Source organism: Thamnophis elegans, chromosome 8 (genome assembly GCF_009769535.1).
Source record: "Thamnophis elegans isolate rThaEle1 chromosome 8, rThaEle1.pri, whole genome shotgun sequence".
Classification (NCBI taxonomy): Eukaryota; Metazoa; Chordata; class Lepidosauria; order Squamata; family Colubridae; genus Thamnophis; species Thamnophis elegans.
The window spans coordinates 36,488,219-36,501,655 of record NC_045548.1 but is presented as its reverse complement, the minus strand read 5'-3'; the positions used below and the strand labels follow the sequence as shown (position 1 = coordinate 36,501,655).

The 13,437-nt window shown below is 36.4% G+C and overlaps 1 protein-coding gene across 1 annotated transcript in view; it reads right to left on the bottom strand.

Annotated features, from left to right (window-relative positions):
* Window positions 1-13,437, bottom strand: part of LOC116512450 (chloride channel protein C-like) — a 69,398-nt gene that overhangs the window by 52,569 nt on the left and 3,392 nt on the right. The window contains 5 exon segments of the mRNA XM_032222937.1: window positions 163-357; window positions 3,400-3,643; window positions 6,137-6,229; window positions 6,765-6,963; window positions 11,048-11,265. Coding sequence (XP_032078828.1) covers window positions 163-357; window positions 3,400-3,643; window positions 6,137-6,229; window positions 6,765-6,963; window positions 11,048-11,265 — 949 coding nt within the window.

Genomic DNA, 13,437 nt, shown 5'->3' with positions numbered 1-13,437 from the left:
TTGTTTAGACCATAGTCACTAAACCTGGAAGCCCAACGCTACCCAACAGTGAAAGCCTACATCAGTCAATTGAAAAAGAGTTTAAATATCTATGTCTTACCATTCTGAATCTGGTATAAATATATCTTTGGAATGCTGAAGAAAATAACATTCAATACTTACAAAAATCAGAATACATTCAAGAAGTTTGATTGACTTTCTGAGGGATGATTTTTGAATTGTGCTGAAGAACCACAGACGTATTTTATTAATCCTTATGTTCAGAAAAACAAAAAATGCTCCTAAAAGACCCCCAAGTATTCCAAGGAAAATGGCCGGAAGAAAGGCCAACACACTCATATCCAGTAAGTTCTTAACCTAAACAGAAAGGAAACAAAATAAAATGTTCTGTAAATTTTGCCAACTATTTTATATATATAGCACCTCCAGGATAAAAGGTACATGACGCAACCATTCTACATATAAAATGAAATTAGGTGCATTAAAAAAGTTTATTCTTATAATAGTTTATAGGTCATCACCAAAGTCTTTTTTCCAGAACTTTTGTGGTCTCCAGTACTCCTTCTTATCTTGAAGATTAAAATATAAATGCTTATTATGGGATTGTATACTTGATAATATTAGAAATGACTTAAATAACCTATTGGATAAACTCATACTTGCTGTTTCAGGGCTTTGTATAGCTATGAGTGTCTTTCCGCATCCCCAAGCAGACTTAAGAAGTTTAGATAGATAGATTTATTATGGAGAAATAGAAAGCTATCAATAAAAAGATGTTTCCATTTAAAGAAATGGAACAGTCCTCAACCCCTGGGTTCACTACCGGGCCACTACTATGGTCTGTTCAGAATTGGGCCATGCAAGTGACTGGCTGAGGCATGCACAATCCAACTTGTGCAAGTGGTAGCCCAGTGGATACTCATGCACATGTGTGCCCGTCCATTGCTTGCACAAGTCGAGCTGCATATGTGTGCACCAGCATGCTCACAGAACGGCATGTGCACATGTGCTAGCCAATTACTGTGCAGCCCAGTTCCCCTCTCCCTGCCTCAGTCAGGATGCCAAGCCACAAAGGTTGGGGACTGCTGATTTAAGGCACCCCAGAACTTTCCTTTCTAGATTTGTGATTTAAATTCTGGGTTGCTTTATTCTATCTTTTGAGTAGCTGCTTATTTCCCAGTTTTAAATATTCCTATTATGTGTCACTTATTTACAAAATACCTTTCTCTGGCCTGAAAATCAGAGATATCCACCTCACTGGCTTCCATTCTATTAGGTTCTTTATCAGCTGGCTAAACTGATAATTCTTTTCCAAGCACAATTATTATAACATTTTATTTAGTGAGATTTCTGAAATGGCTGGAGGAAAAGTCACAAAGCTATCTTAGTTTAAAGAAAGGCAATAAATATTCTGATAGGTTTTCATTTTGTTTTGTTCTTTTGGTGAATGGAGAAAACATGCAAAGGAAGTAAATAGATTAACTGCTGCTTTTCTGTTAGAAATTACTACTTTTGTAATGTGCTTAGGGTACTTATTAAAAATAAAGCTTCAACTTAAAAACACTCTATAACTGCCCAACAGAAAATGGAGTCTCATCTACAGCCTATTCTCCAATGGTTGACTTGGCTACCCTGCCAAAATTCAATATGCACACATAAATTCTTCATTAGGTTGCTACATGGTATTTCTAATTCATTCATTCATTCATTCGCTCGTTCTTTCATTCATTCATGCATTCATTCCTCATTTGTGTATGACCACCATCTCATAAAACATGACTCTGGTTGGTGTACAATAAAATAAATTCCTATAAAACAGTGATATAAAAACAAGCAAAAATATTAAAGTTATAATTAAAGGCAAGGAGAAAGCAACAGGTATTAACAGTGGAGTCACTTTAACATCTCATCATTCCCTTTAAACTCCCAGACTTGACAGCATAACCAAATTTTGAGGGACTTGTGGAAAATTAACATAGATGTAGCCAACTTCATTTCAAAGTGGATGATAAGATGGGCACTCTGGCAGAAAAAAACTTAACTCCTGTATCCTGCCAGACTAGCTCCTTGCAAGTGAGATCCACAACATATCTCTTTTGCCAGATATGATGGAATGAGCAGATCTAATTGGTAACAGTTACTATATCAAATAACTTAACCCCATGTCATGAAGGGTTTTAAAGGTAAAAACCAGCACCTTGAATTGTATCTGGAAGCATACTAGTAATCAATGCAGCTCATAGAGCAGAAATGTAAAGTGCTCTGGTCTAGGGACACAATAACTGCCCACACTGCCACGTTCTGCACAGCTGAAGTTTCTGAATACACTTCAATGGTGACCCCATGTAGAGCACATTACAGTAGCTCACCCAGAAGATGAACAGAGTATGAGTAACCATAAGCAGAACCTCTTGATCCAGGAATGGGTGTGATGGGCAGATAACACAAAACTATTCAAAGGCCCTCATACCCATGATTTCCACCTGCTCTTTAAATAGGATTTGCAAGTCTAGAAGAACACCCCAAATTTGCGTCCATCCCATTCATCACTAATGATGTCATAGTTCCAGAAATGGCAGGCCCCAGAACCTCTTATTCTTGCCAAAATTCAGTTGAAGCCTGTTGTTCCCTGTCCAGAGACTCACAGCTTCCAGGCTCTGGGATAAAAAATCAAAAGCACACTTAGTTTGCCTAGACAGAGGTGTATAATTAGGTATCATCAGCGTACTAATGATACCTCAGCCCTTGGCAATGGATGAGCTCACCCAGTGGTTTCATGTAAATGTTGAATAGGAGCAGAAAAAAGCACTGAAGCCTGCAGCACCTGACATACTAGGGACCTCTCCCTTTCCCAGTCACCACTGATTCATAGCAACCCTGGAGATAGAAGGGGAACCCAGCACAATACATTGCCAATCACCCTCAATCCCCAAAGTTGATCCAGAAGGAACCATGATTAGTAGTAGTGAAGGCTGCTAAAAAATCCCACCAAACAAGGATGAATGTACAACTCCCACCTAAGATTAGCTAAAAGTGTGACTAATGCCAGTTCGGTTCCAGAATCAGGCTTGAATGTATATTGAAAGGTATTAAATAATCCAGAGTTCTCAATCAAAAGGGTCAACTAGTCAAGTTAGTTCCAGGACATGCATATTGGTGATGGTTCCCAAAATAAATTCAGCAAAGCATATCTCAGTAGCGTTCAGAACTCCCCTATAACCTAGGATGCAAATTTGCAATTACTTGCTACCTGTTGACAATTTTATTTTTATGTTTTAACTATAGTCTTAAACAACCCCAGATAAAGGAGGATGTTATCGATAAAAGAGTTTGTTTTTAACTGCTCCTCAGAAATATGGGAGGTGACATTATTTGATTTGGTATCAACTTAATACATACCCAAAATAAAATCCTCTTCTCAGCTTTGAAAAATCCAAATTGACCCTTGTATACAAACCCATAGAGAGAAGAGGATAGTAAATCTGAAGTGAAAGCAGCCATCAAGCAACAGAAGAATGTTTGCCAGGCCAATTTGATATCCCAGAAAGAGGCCACCTCCTCTAGTGTAAATAAAAGTCCACCCACAGGAGCATGGAACACAGAAGTGAGTGCTGCTCCTGCACCAGCTGTAACAAAATTCCTTCTGTAACAAAGATGAGAAAGGATTTCTTTTTAAAAAAAATTACTCTATAGGATTATATTACATGATAAAACAATTGTACATTTCATAAAACTGGACATCTCAGTCCAAATATTAACTCCAAACCATCTACTTTATGTAGGTACATATTACAGTTAGGTTGAGTCCCAATATTTAAGTAGGTAACAGCTAACACAAAAACAATTTTGTTTAGAATTGGTTTGTCAAATTGAATCAGATCAAGGTTTTTTGTGAAAAAAGGTTCAGAACCCAGTGTGTTGGCTGTGATGCAGATCAGGTAGAATTAAGGTTCCATGGTCTTAAGTGAATGTAAAAAGATATTTCTGAAGTCTACATTATTGGTCATGGGCCAAATGTTTTCCATAAGTAACAGCTTAAGAAACACATCCCATATTCCTTTCACAAATTGCTGAAGACAAAATATATTTTGTTTATTTGGGCTGTCAAGTTGTCCCTGGGCCACAGATAACTTGTAATAGTTTTTTGTTTGGAGATACAACAAACAGTATGGTCAAAGGTTTGGATGTTATTTACATATTTTCATAATCACTGTTTTAAAGCAATAGAATTTGATCCTTCAACCCTTTCCAAAATCTGAGCTTGACATGAACAATAACACTAGCATTTTGTTTAAAATAAACCTTTCTGGGTACACCATGGATTTGCAAATGCCATCATTTTACAAATAAAAGATAGGGTTTGAATTCATATTCATACTCCAAGAACTAATAATTTATCACATCCAAATATCTTGAAAGTTTGTTACTTCATATAAATTTAGTATTTTATGCAAGTTATATTCATGTAAAATCCTGTATGAATAGAAAATTTTCACATCTGACCTGTAGTATGAGAAGCCAGCCACTATGTCAGTTCATGACAGAAGACAATCAAAAATCAATTCCAGAAAATTAAATTCTTATAGTCTTTTATGCATTTGGCTTGGCAATGTTATCATATTTTGTGCTATCTATGTTCCAGAAATACTGTGCCCAAAAGTATAGCATTAACTGATCTATCTAATCTTTCTAATTTTCTTTCCCCAATTTAAAAAAAAATCATTCTAAATTGATGTGTTGCTTTCAGATATATTATATAATATTTTTCCATCTTGTCTCATAGACTATTCTGGTTGTAAATTTAGGCTACGGCTTTGGAGAATTTCAGACTGAAGATCTGTAGTGCAACCCAGTCTTCCAATGTATGCTTATTTGTAATAGATATAAGCATATGGTAACAAAAACTTAAGATGGTGATCACAACCACACAACTGAAGCCCTGACCCTTTTTTTGTGTTCAACACTCATAGGTGTATGATTGGACAGTTGTGACCATTATCTTGACTTCTTTGTCAGTCCCCTCCCTCTACAGATACCACTGGAAAAGTGATGTTGCTCATGTATTGTATAAATGGCTCACTGATATTTTCTGCAGTGGGAATGTAAAGATATTGAAGAAAGATGGGTCCCAAATGTTCACAGCACATCCTTTGAGATTCATAATCATTACAACCACTGCAACCAACCTCCAAAGACAGGTGACAATAAGTCCAACTTTCACTTCTGGGATTTTTTATGTTAATAAATAAAGAGAAGTAGAGATGGAATTAGAAATAGAAGGTAGTGTTCGGATGCCACCATTGAATTTTTGTGATAAAGGTGGGATAGTTGTACTGTGCATCTTATTTGAAAGTCATGGAACCTTATTTATCCCCAAATGAAGTGTTTGTGCATTCTGTTACAAATATGTCATACAAACATTCCTAGGCTTGGAAGGAACTTTAGTGATCTTCTAATCCAAGTCCTTCCCCAGTTCAAGAAATTTCCAGACAAAATGAATATCCAATTGTTTGTTTGTTTGTTTTTAAGAGTGATAGAGCACCTATTTCAGAAGACAGGCTGTTCCACTACTTAATAGCTCTCATGATCAGATATGCCCTCTGTCTTCTCTTTGTGCTTATATGTTTTCATGAGTACAGAACCTTATATTTATAATTGAAGAACATTTTGTTGACTGAGGCCCAATGTTCAAATGTATCAAGGTCCTTCTGAACATTAAGCTACTTTTTTGGGATGTTAGCAATACCCCCAGCTTTATGTCATCTGCAAATTGAGTTCTATTGCCCTCATCTATATTATTTTTTAAGACTGTGAAGAATATTGGACCTAGGAGAGAATTCTGAGGCATCTCATTACATATCATCCTCTGCATGGGCATAAGAACCCCAGACTGGCTACAGTTCTTCAGCCAACTGCATCCTTCATTATTGCAATTTGTCAAAAAGGAGGCTATGACCAACTTTATCAAATGCATTATTAAAGTCTAAGTACACGTGCAAATGCTAAATCCACAGCATTTCCTTAATCCACTACTCATCTGATATTTTATTCTTATACATTCCATTATCTACCCTGAAGCAGTCCTTATTTTATTTCAGGAACAATTTAGAAGCACCGAGTTAATAAATTCCCATACCTGTCAGCTGTATTCCAAAATCTGATGAGGGAAGGAAAATAAATTCTAAGAATCTTGGGTCTGAAATGGCTCAATCCATATCCTATGTTTGCCCTAGAAAAAAATTTTGCAAACATGAGTCTCCTTATAAATTTTCATGAAATTAAAAAACAATACACCCCAGAACAAGTTATAGAGTTATTTATAATGTTCAGATTAATGATTATATATTCACTCACAATTTAGAAGTGGAATTTAGGGTAAAAACTGCAGCATAACATACTTTTCTCCATTCATCTGATTCTTTCCATTCTATTTCTTCCTCGTCCAAGTTTTTATTTTACTCTCCACTTATTTCTCAATTTGTATCCATTAAATATGATAAATGTTTATGGGGTTGCATCACATTCTGAGTTTGTTAGAAAATTTATAGAACCTTACTTAATTAGTAAAACCTAGTTGTTTTTCATTACTATGACTTGCACTTCATTAGAATGAGCATTTTGCCTTATTCGACATGTTGTATGAGAAAATTAGGTCCCTGATATTTTACCTTTTGTGTAGATTCATGCAGTAGAATCTGTTTAATTAATGCAACAATGCTTTATTTTTCTACCATTATGTAATTTTAAAGGCATAAATTATTTACCCCAAATGAATCATAGGCCCTTCTGGTCCACAGAAAAGTCCAGATGCTACAGCTAGAACACAAGAGCCAAATGTTCCTGCAAAAGTCCTAATATTAAAAATTTGCTGAATAGAAGCTCCATTCAGAAAGCCAATGACTTCAGGCAATCCACTTGTGGCACCTGTTGGACAAAAGAACTACAAAAAAAGGAAGAATATTACTGTAGTTATCATATTCATAGTTAAATCTAAGTTTTTGTTGCTCTAATCAGAAGTTAACTTGTTTATTTATTTTATTTATTTATTTATTTCATCAAGCATGAATTAGATAACAGATATAAGTATAGACATGATTATGAATACATGAAGTGAATACAAATACAAGGGAATATTAGGACAGGGATGGTAGGCACGCCCCTTAAAGACCTCTTAGGAATGAGGTGGGGTCGACAGTAGACAGTCTAATGTTAAAATTTTGGAGATTTGGGGGAAGAAACCACAGTGACAGGTTGTGCATTCCAGGCATTTAAATTATGTTTGGTCTCAAGGAATCCTAGAAGTTATAATATTTTAACAATGCTCTGTCAGAAATAAACTAACTAGTGGATTGCATGGGTTTGGGAATCAGAGAACAGTTCTACCAAACCTCCTTCCTCCCCCTCCCATTTCTGTGGGGTGTGGGTATGGGTGTGTAAAGTAGAATTTTGGTAAAATCATAGGTTACTTTAGAAACTGGCTGAGTGGTAGAAACAAGTAACTTCCCAAATTAAATATTCATATAAAATGATATTGTTATGATCTCGTGATCATAGATTTTTTTGCCACTGACTGTTTAGTGGTAGAAAGCTAAGAATGAATTGTGAAGCTGCCAAAGCTAGAAGCTAAGAATCTGAGACCAAACAGGATAAAAACCCAACATAGGTATCTTCTACATCCAAGAAGATATGAGTAACATTTAAGAGCAAAGAGACTTAGAAGAGTTGCATATTTATTTATAAATTTATTGATAGGCCATCGAACATCCAGCAACTCTGGATAGTTTGAAATTCACTTTTGAAATGCAGTTTTAAACACCCTTTTTATGCTGGAGTTCCAGAATGGCAAGATATTAAAATGCCACTGACAGTAATTTTATATCTCAGCAATATTTGTCAGACTATTTATATTCAGAGTTTTCATTTATCAACATAAAAACAGACTTTTACTTGTACCACACACTTGATTTTTTAAAAGGATCTTCTGCATTGTTAGCAATAAATCAATGCTTGTGTATTTGCTGATTTCTGCAGGTCTTATGCAGAAAGTATAGCTTTTTCAATGCTTAAAAAAATCTGCTTTTGTGGGTCTATCAGCTCTTTAGGATAGATTTTAAGAGTAGGTAGTACAGCATCAGAAAATATGGTAAACAGCAATAAATGCGTTATTGCTCATCTAGTTTTAAGACATCCACTATTAATTCTAAAGTTATCATACCTAAAAAGAAGACATGCTTATTTTTTACAGTGCTCTATTTTGCACTTTTAGAATCTCAGAGTTCAAAAGTTTGGATCAAACAACAAAATATATGGAAAGCTACCAGAAGTACTATATCAGGGAAGTGAAAATAGACTGGAAAAGGAAATGAGACGGGCATCACATGTATGTATTAATCCAATTTTATCTCCATTATCTGCTTTGTGGTATGAATAATCTATTGCAGATTTCACTGAAACAAGCATATAATCAGAAGGAATCACTAGAACTGTCTATTCTAATGCTTTAGGAATGAAACACACAAAAAGTGATGGAATAATATAAAAAGTAGGCTTAGGTCCAAGGTCAGGCAATATTCTGGATATATTGAGGACCATGACTCCATCCTCCTTAAAGGCCATAGTCTGTCATGACCAGTTGACTTTTTGATTGGAAATTAAGGAAGTTGTAGTTCAGATTGGGCAAGGCTGTGATAAACTATTGAGAAAAGACTATTCTGCAAAGCCTGATACTTTATTAAAGACCCAAAGGGGCTTGTCTCTGAAAGCTGCACTGAATTACAGGATTCACTAGGCAAGCTTAATAGAGCAACATGGTTAAAAGGTAATTTCTATGACAATTTGAAGTGTGGCAATTAAAAACTGGCAGGGTAACGGAAGAAAATATTGGACGTATTTGCCTTCAGTCTCAGAGCACCAGTAGGACAAAAACAGCTGAAGTAAGTCCTATCATGTTTTTGATTATGGCCAAATTCAATGCTACAAAGACAAATGCTTTTTGTTTCTTCTGGCTGCTGCTCTTATAGATATTGGTTAACGCTTTCCTTTGCTTTCAATTTCATAATGATGTTTTTAACCTCTGCCAAGTTAAAATAAAGACCAGATGTGCAGAACTACTTATTCATCAGGCTTCCTCTGCTGACAACTGTGTCCTTGTTGTCAACACATTCAATAATATGCAGATTTTTTTATAGGCTGCTCGACTTCAGGTGTTCAGCACTTCCCTTTGATCTGACTCACAATATTAATAAAAGAAAACCTGGAACTGAAGAATGCTACTTTACATGGGCAGCCACAGGTCTCTAAGGCTAGCTGACATTTTTCAATTATGTAAATCCCACCACCCCCAATAGACAAAGAAGCATAATTTGCTTTATTAGATTCAATGAGCAAGCTTGAAGAAAAATGCTAAGAATTGCTAAATAGGACCTGATATGTTACATAAGATTGCTTTAATCACTGTGTGGAAGAAAGAACTCCAACTGGATAATTGGACCTAAGTTCTTCTATTCATCTTAGCAGGTTTCTAAGGCATATTAGGTGCCATTGCCCCACCCTGTGTGTCAGGGGGAAGGTGTGAATGCATGATCAAAGCTCCAACTCTCTTTTCATCACATAATCTATTTTAACTTTCTTAATATCGCCTTACAGAACCTCTGCCCCCATATTATCTTTCTTCCCTTGTGTGTACATGTGTGTTACTTTATTACCTTTTGCTTGCCATTTAGTGTTATCCAGATTTATATAGCCCAGATATAGTTGCATGCAAACCTTAGAAAATAACTCATATGGCTGCTTCTAAAACTGTCCCTGGTTGACTCAAATAAGCATATGTTCATATGCAGACAACAAAAGTCAGAAACAAACAAGTCACCTTATGGATTACAACATGTAAATGTACAAACCAGGGATGGGTTCCTGCCAGTTCTAACCTCTTCTATAGAAGAGGTTCCACAAATCTACAGTGCCATTTAGAACTGGTTCCAGCTCCCTCCCACCACCCGTCCGGACATCATCAAGATGAAGAGCGAGAGGAGGAATTCTGGGAGTTGAAGTCCACAAGTCTTAAAGCTGTCAAGTTTGAACACCCCTGGGTTTTTTTCTAAAGGGTTAGGGGTGCAAGGGTCTTGTAACTTGACAGCTTTAAGACTTGCACATTTCAATGCCAGAGTTCCTGAGCCAACATGACTGGAGGAGGAATTCTGGGAGTTGAAGTCCACAAGTCTTAAAGCTGTCAAGATTGAACACCCCTGGGGTTTTTTTTCTAAAGGGTTAGGGATGCAAGAGTCTTGTAACTTGACAACTTTAAGACTTGAGTGCTTCAAAGGCCAGAGTTTCTGAGCAAACATTTTGGTTGCTAAGCAAGTGCGTTGTTAAGTGAGTTTCACCACATTTTACAAGTTGGTCATGCCCACCCAGTCACATGGCCGGCAAGCCACTCCCACCCAGTCACATGGCCAGCAAGCCACTCCCACAAAGCAGACCATACCTATAGAAGAGGTTCTAAAAAAAATTGAAGCCTACCACTGGTACAAACACTATCAAAACTAGTTGTGACTCATTTGGAAACCACAGGCTATTACCAAACTTTCCACTGGAGACAAATTCCTTGTGTGTCTAATCACACTTGGCCAACAAAATATTCTATTTTAAACTGAGATTTATCATTAGTTGTCCTCATTTGGGGGCTGAAAAAACTCACCTAGTATTAAGTAAACAGGAAAATTACCTCACTGCATTTTTATACAAGCAAACTGGGACAAAGTCCTTTTTATAAAAATGGGCAATTGTGTGAAAAGAAAGTATGACATATGCAGTGATTGGACCTATAAATATTATCTTACCAAGCCATACTTTGCTTAAGCATGTTGATGGGTAAGTCCTATTTGGCTAGATTTGCAAAACACTCCAAAACACGCCAAATTTTATTTATGGGCTGTAGTAGCTGTGGCAACATAATACACTAAACAAAATAAAACAAATCTTATCTTGATGTGACCCAGCCACAGTTAAAGGCAACTATATTCAATACTTGAGCAGGGAGAAAGATAACAAATGTAGCATAATCCTACTATCAGACACAAACATTTCAGTTGAGTTTAACTTTGTAATAAAAGCTATATTGTATAATTTTCTTTTACCTGAAGATAGTCTGCCACTAAGCCCCATTTTAATCTGATGAGGTAATCAATTATTTGATGAGTCAGGAAACCTAGAATTCCGATTGCTGTTCCAATGATCCCCATCACCAACCATCGATCCCAATCTGTTCTTTAAAAAAGAGGGGGGGGGAGAAGAAGCAATTTCCATATCAGTGGCAAAAAATATCATGGGATTAATTAGTGGCTTCGAGGCAAGAAGTCCATAAAAGTTAATTAGTTAATGTTTAGGATAATGAAATCTAGGTTTTAAAACTGATTCAGTGACTTCTCCTGAGAAGCCAGAGACAAGTAGGAAAACATCCACTAAGAAAAAAATGACTTTGTTTGATTCTACTCCTCTGTTTTGTTCCCTTTTTGCATCATAACAATCCTACATTCCAAATAGCATGTGTGCCATACTGCAAAGTCACGCCATTAACCTTGAGACAACTTAGTTAAGAAAAAAATTCAACAAAAGCAAACTGGTTTAAATTTCATTATGTATTCTAATGAGAACTTTTGCCTTTTGCTTTTGAGATATATTATTTATGGGTAACATTTAGCTTGTTTTATTGTACATTGTGGCCACATTTGAACTAAATATGTTGTTGTTGTTAGTCACAAAGTCATGTCCGATCCATCACAACCCCATGGACAACGTTCCTCCAGGCCTTCCTGTCCTCTACCATCCCGCATAGTCCATTAAAGCTCACACCAACTGCTTCAGTGACTCCATCCAGCCTCCTCATTCTCTGTCATCCCATTCTTCTTTTGCCCTCAATCTTTCCCAGCATTAGGCTCCAGTGAATCCTTCCTTCTCATTATGTGGCCAAATTATTTGAGTTTAATCTTCAGGATCTGGCCTTCTAAAGAGCAGTCAGGGTTGCTCTCCTCTAGGACTGATCGGTTTGATCGTCTTGCAGTCCAAGGGATTCGCAGGAGTCTTCTCCAGCACCATTGTTCAAAGGCCTCAATTCTTTGATGCTCAGCCTTCCTTCTGGTCCAACTTTCACAGCCATACATTGCAACTGGGAAAAATAGTTGGGAACTAAATATGCACAGGTGTAATAGCTCATTCTTCATTGCTGAAATGTGAAAATAGTTTGTCAAATCCAACCTCATTTTCACCATCATTCCAGTTCAGAAACATTTAAAGAATCTTAGCAAACTTAGTCCCAGTTTTCCTTAAGCAACAAGAATTCTCAATTCGCAATTTAATGAGTTTATACGCCGCCCAATCCCGAAGGACTCCGGGCGGCTTACAAATACGAGAAGTCCATTAGTGCCCCCAGGCAAGAAACATTTTTTTTACAATGTTGTTCAGGTGTTTTAGATTGCATTTCTTCAATAAAACTACAAAGAATTATTATAGTTAAGTATCAAAACACAATTCTTTCCACTGTTTTACCACACTCTTATTTTTAAGTTGCATATACTGATATTGTTATTCTGTGCATTCTTTGATTACTTTTAGCAGGAAATTAGAAATAAGTATTTTTCTAAAATTTTCCTCATCCTTGCTTATTCCCTTGTCTTGATTGTTAGGCATCTTGCTTGGTTCTTCTAATAAAAGAGTATGGATTTCTCAATAATGGATCTGCTTTTCTTCCCCTAATATGATTTGTCTTCCTAATCTTTTAGTTTATTCAGGCATTCATCTCCTGTCTGATTTGCATGCACTTTTCACAGTCATCAACAGATGGCACTGGAGGACTTTATAATCTTTGTGTAGAGAAAAACATGCAAATGACGTTATTTTCAAACTAGGAAATATTTAGTGTCTCAAATGAGATAAGATTCCTCAGGTGCCGTGCTCTATTTGCTTGTGGGAGACAATTGATCCTGTAGTTTCCCCCATGTATATTCTCTATAGTTAGTCCTCGACTTACAATCACAATTCAGACCAGAATTTCTGTCAAAAGACATTATAGTCATAAGTCAACTGATTAGAACTGATTAGATGACTCCATTTACAGTGTTTATTAAGCAAATCACCGTGGTCATTAAGCAAATCATCTGGTCATTAAGTGAACCCAGCTTCCCCAATGGATGTTTTTTTAACAGAAATTGGCAACTAAGGTTCCAAATCATGTGACCAAAGGATGCTAAAACCAGTTGTGCTCTGGTTGCCAAGTGCCAAAATTGCAATCATATGACTGCAAGAGTGATACAATGGTCAAATATTGTGCAAATAAGTGATGTCACAATTCATTTTATTCTTGAGGCTGCTGTAACTTTGAATCATGGTGAAATGATGCATTAAATTGTTAAACTTGGGTCCCTTTAGTTCTAGCACAACACT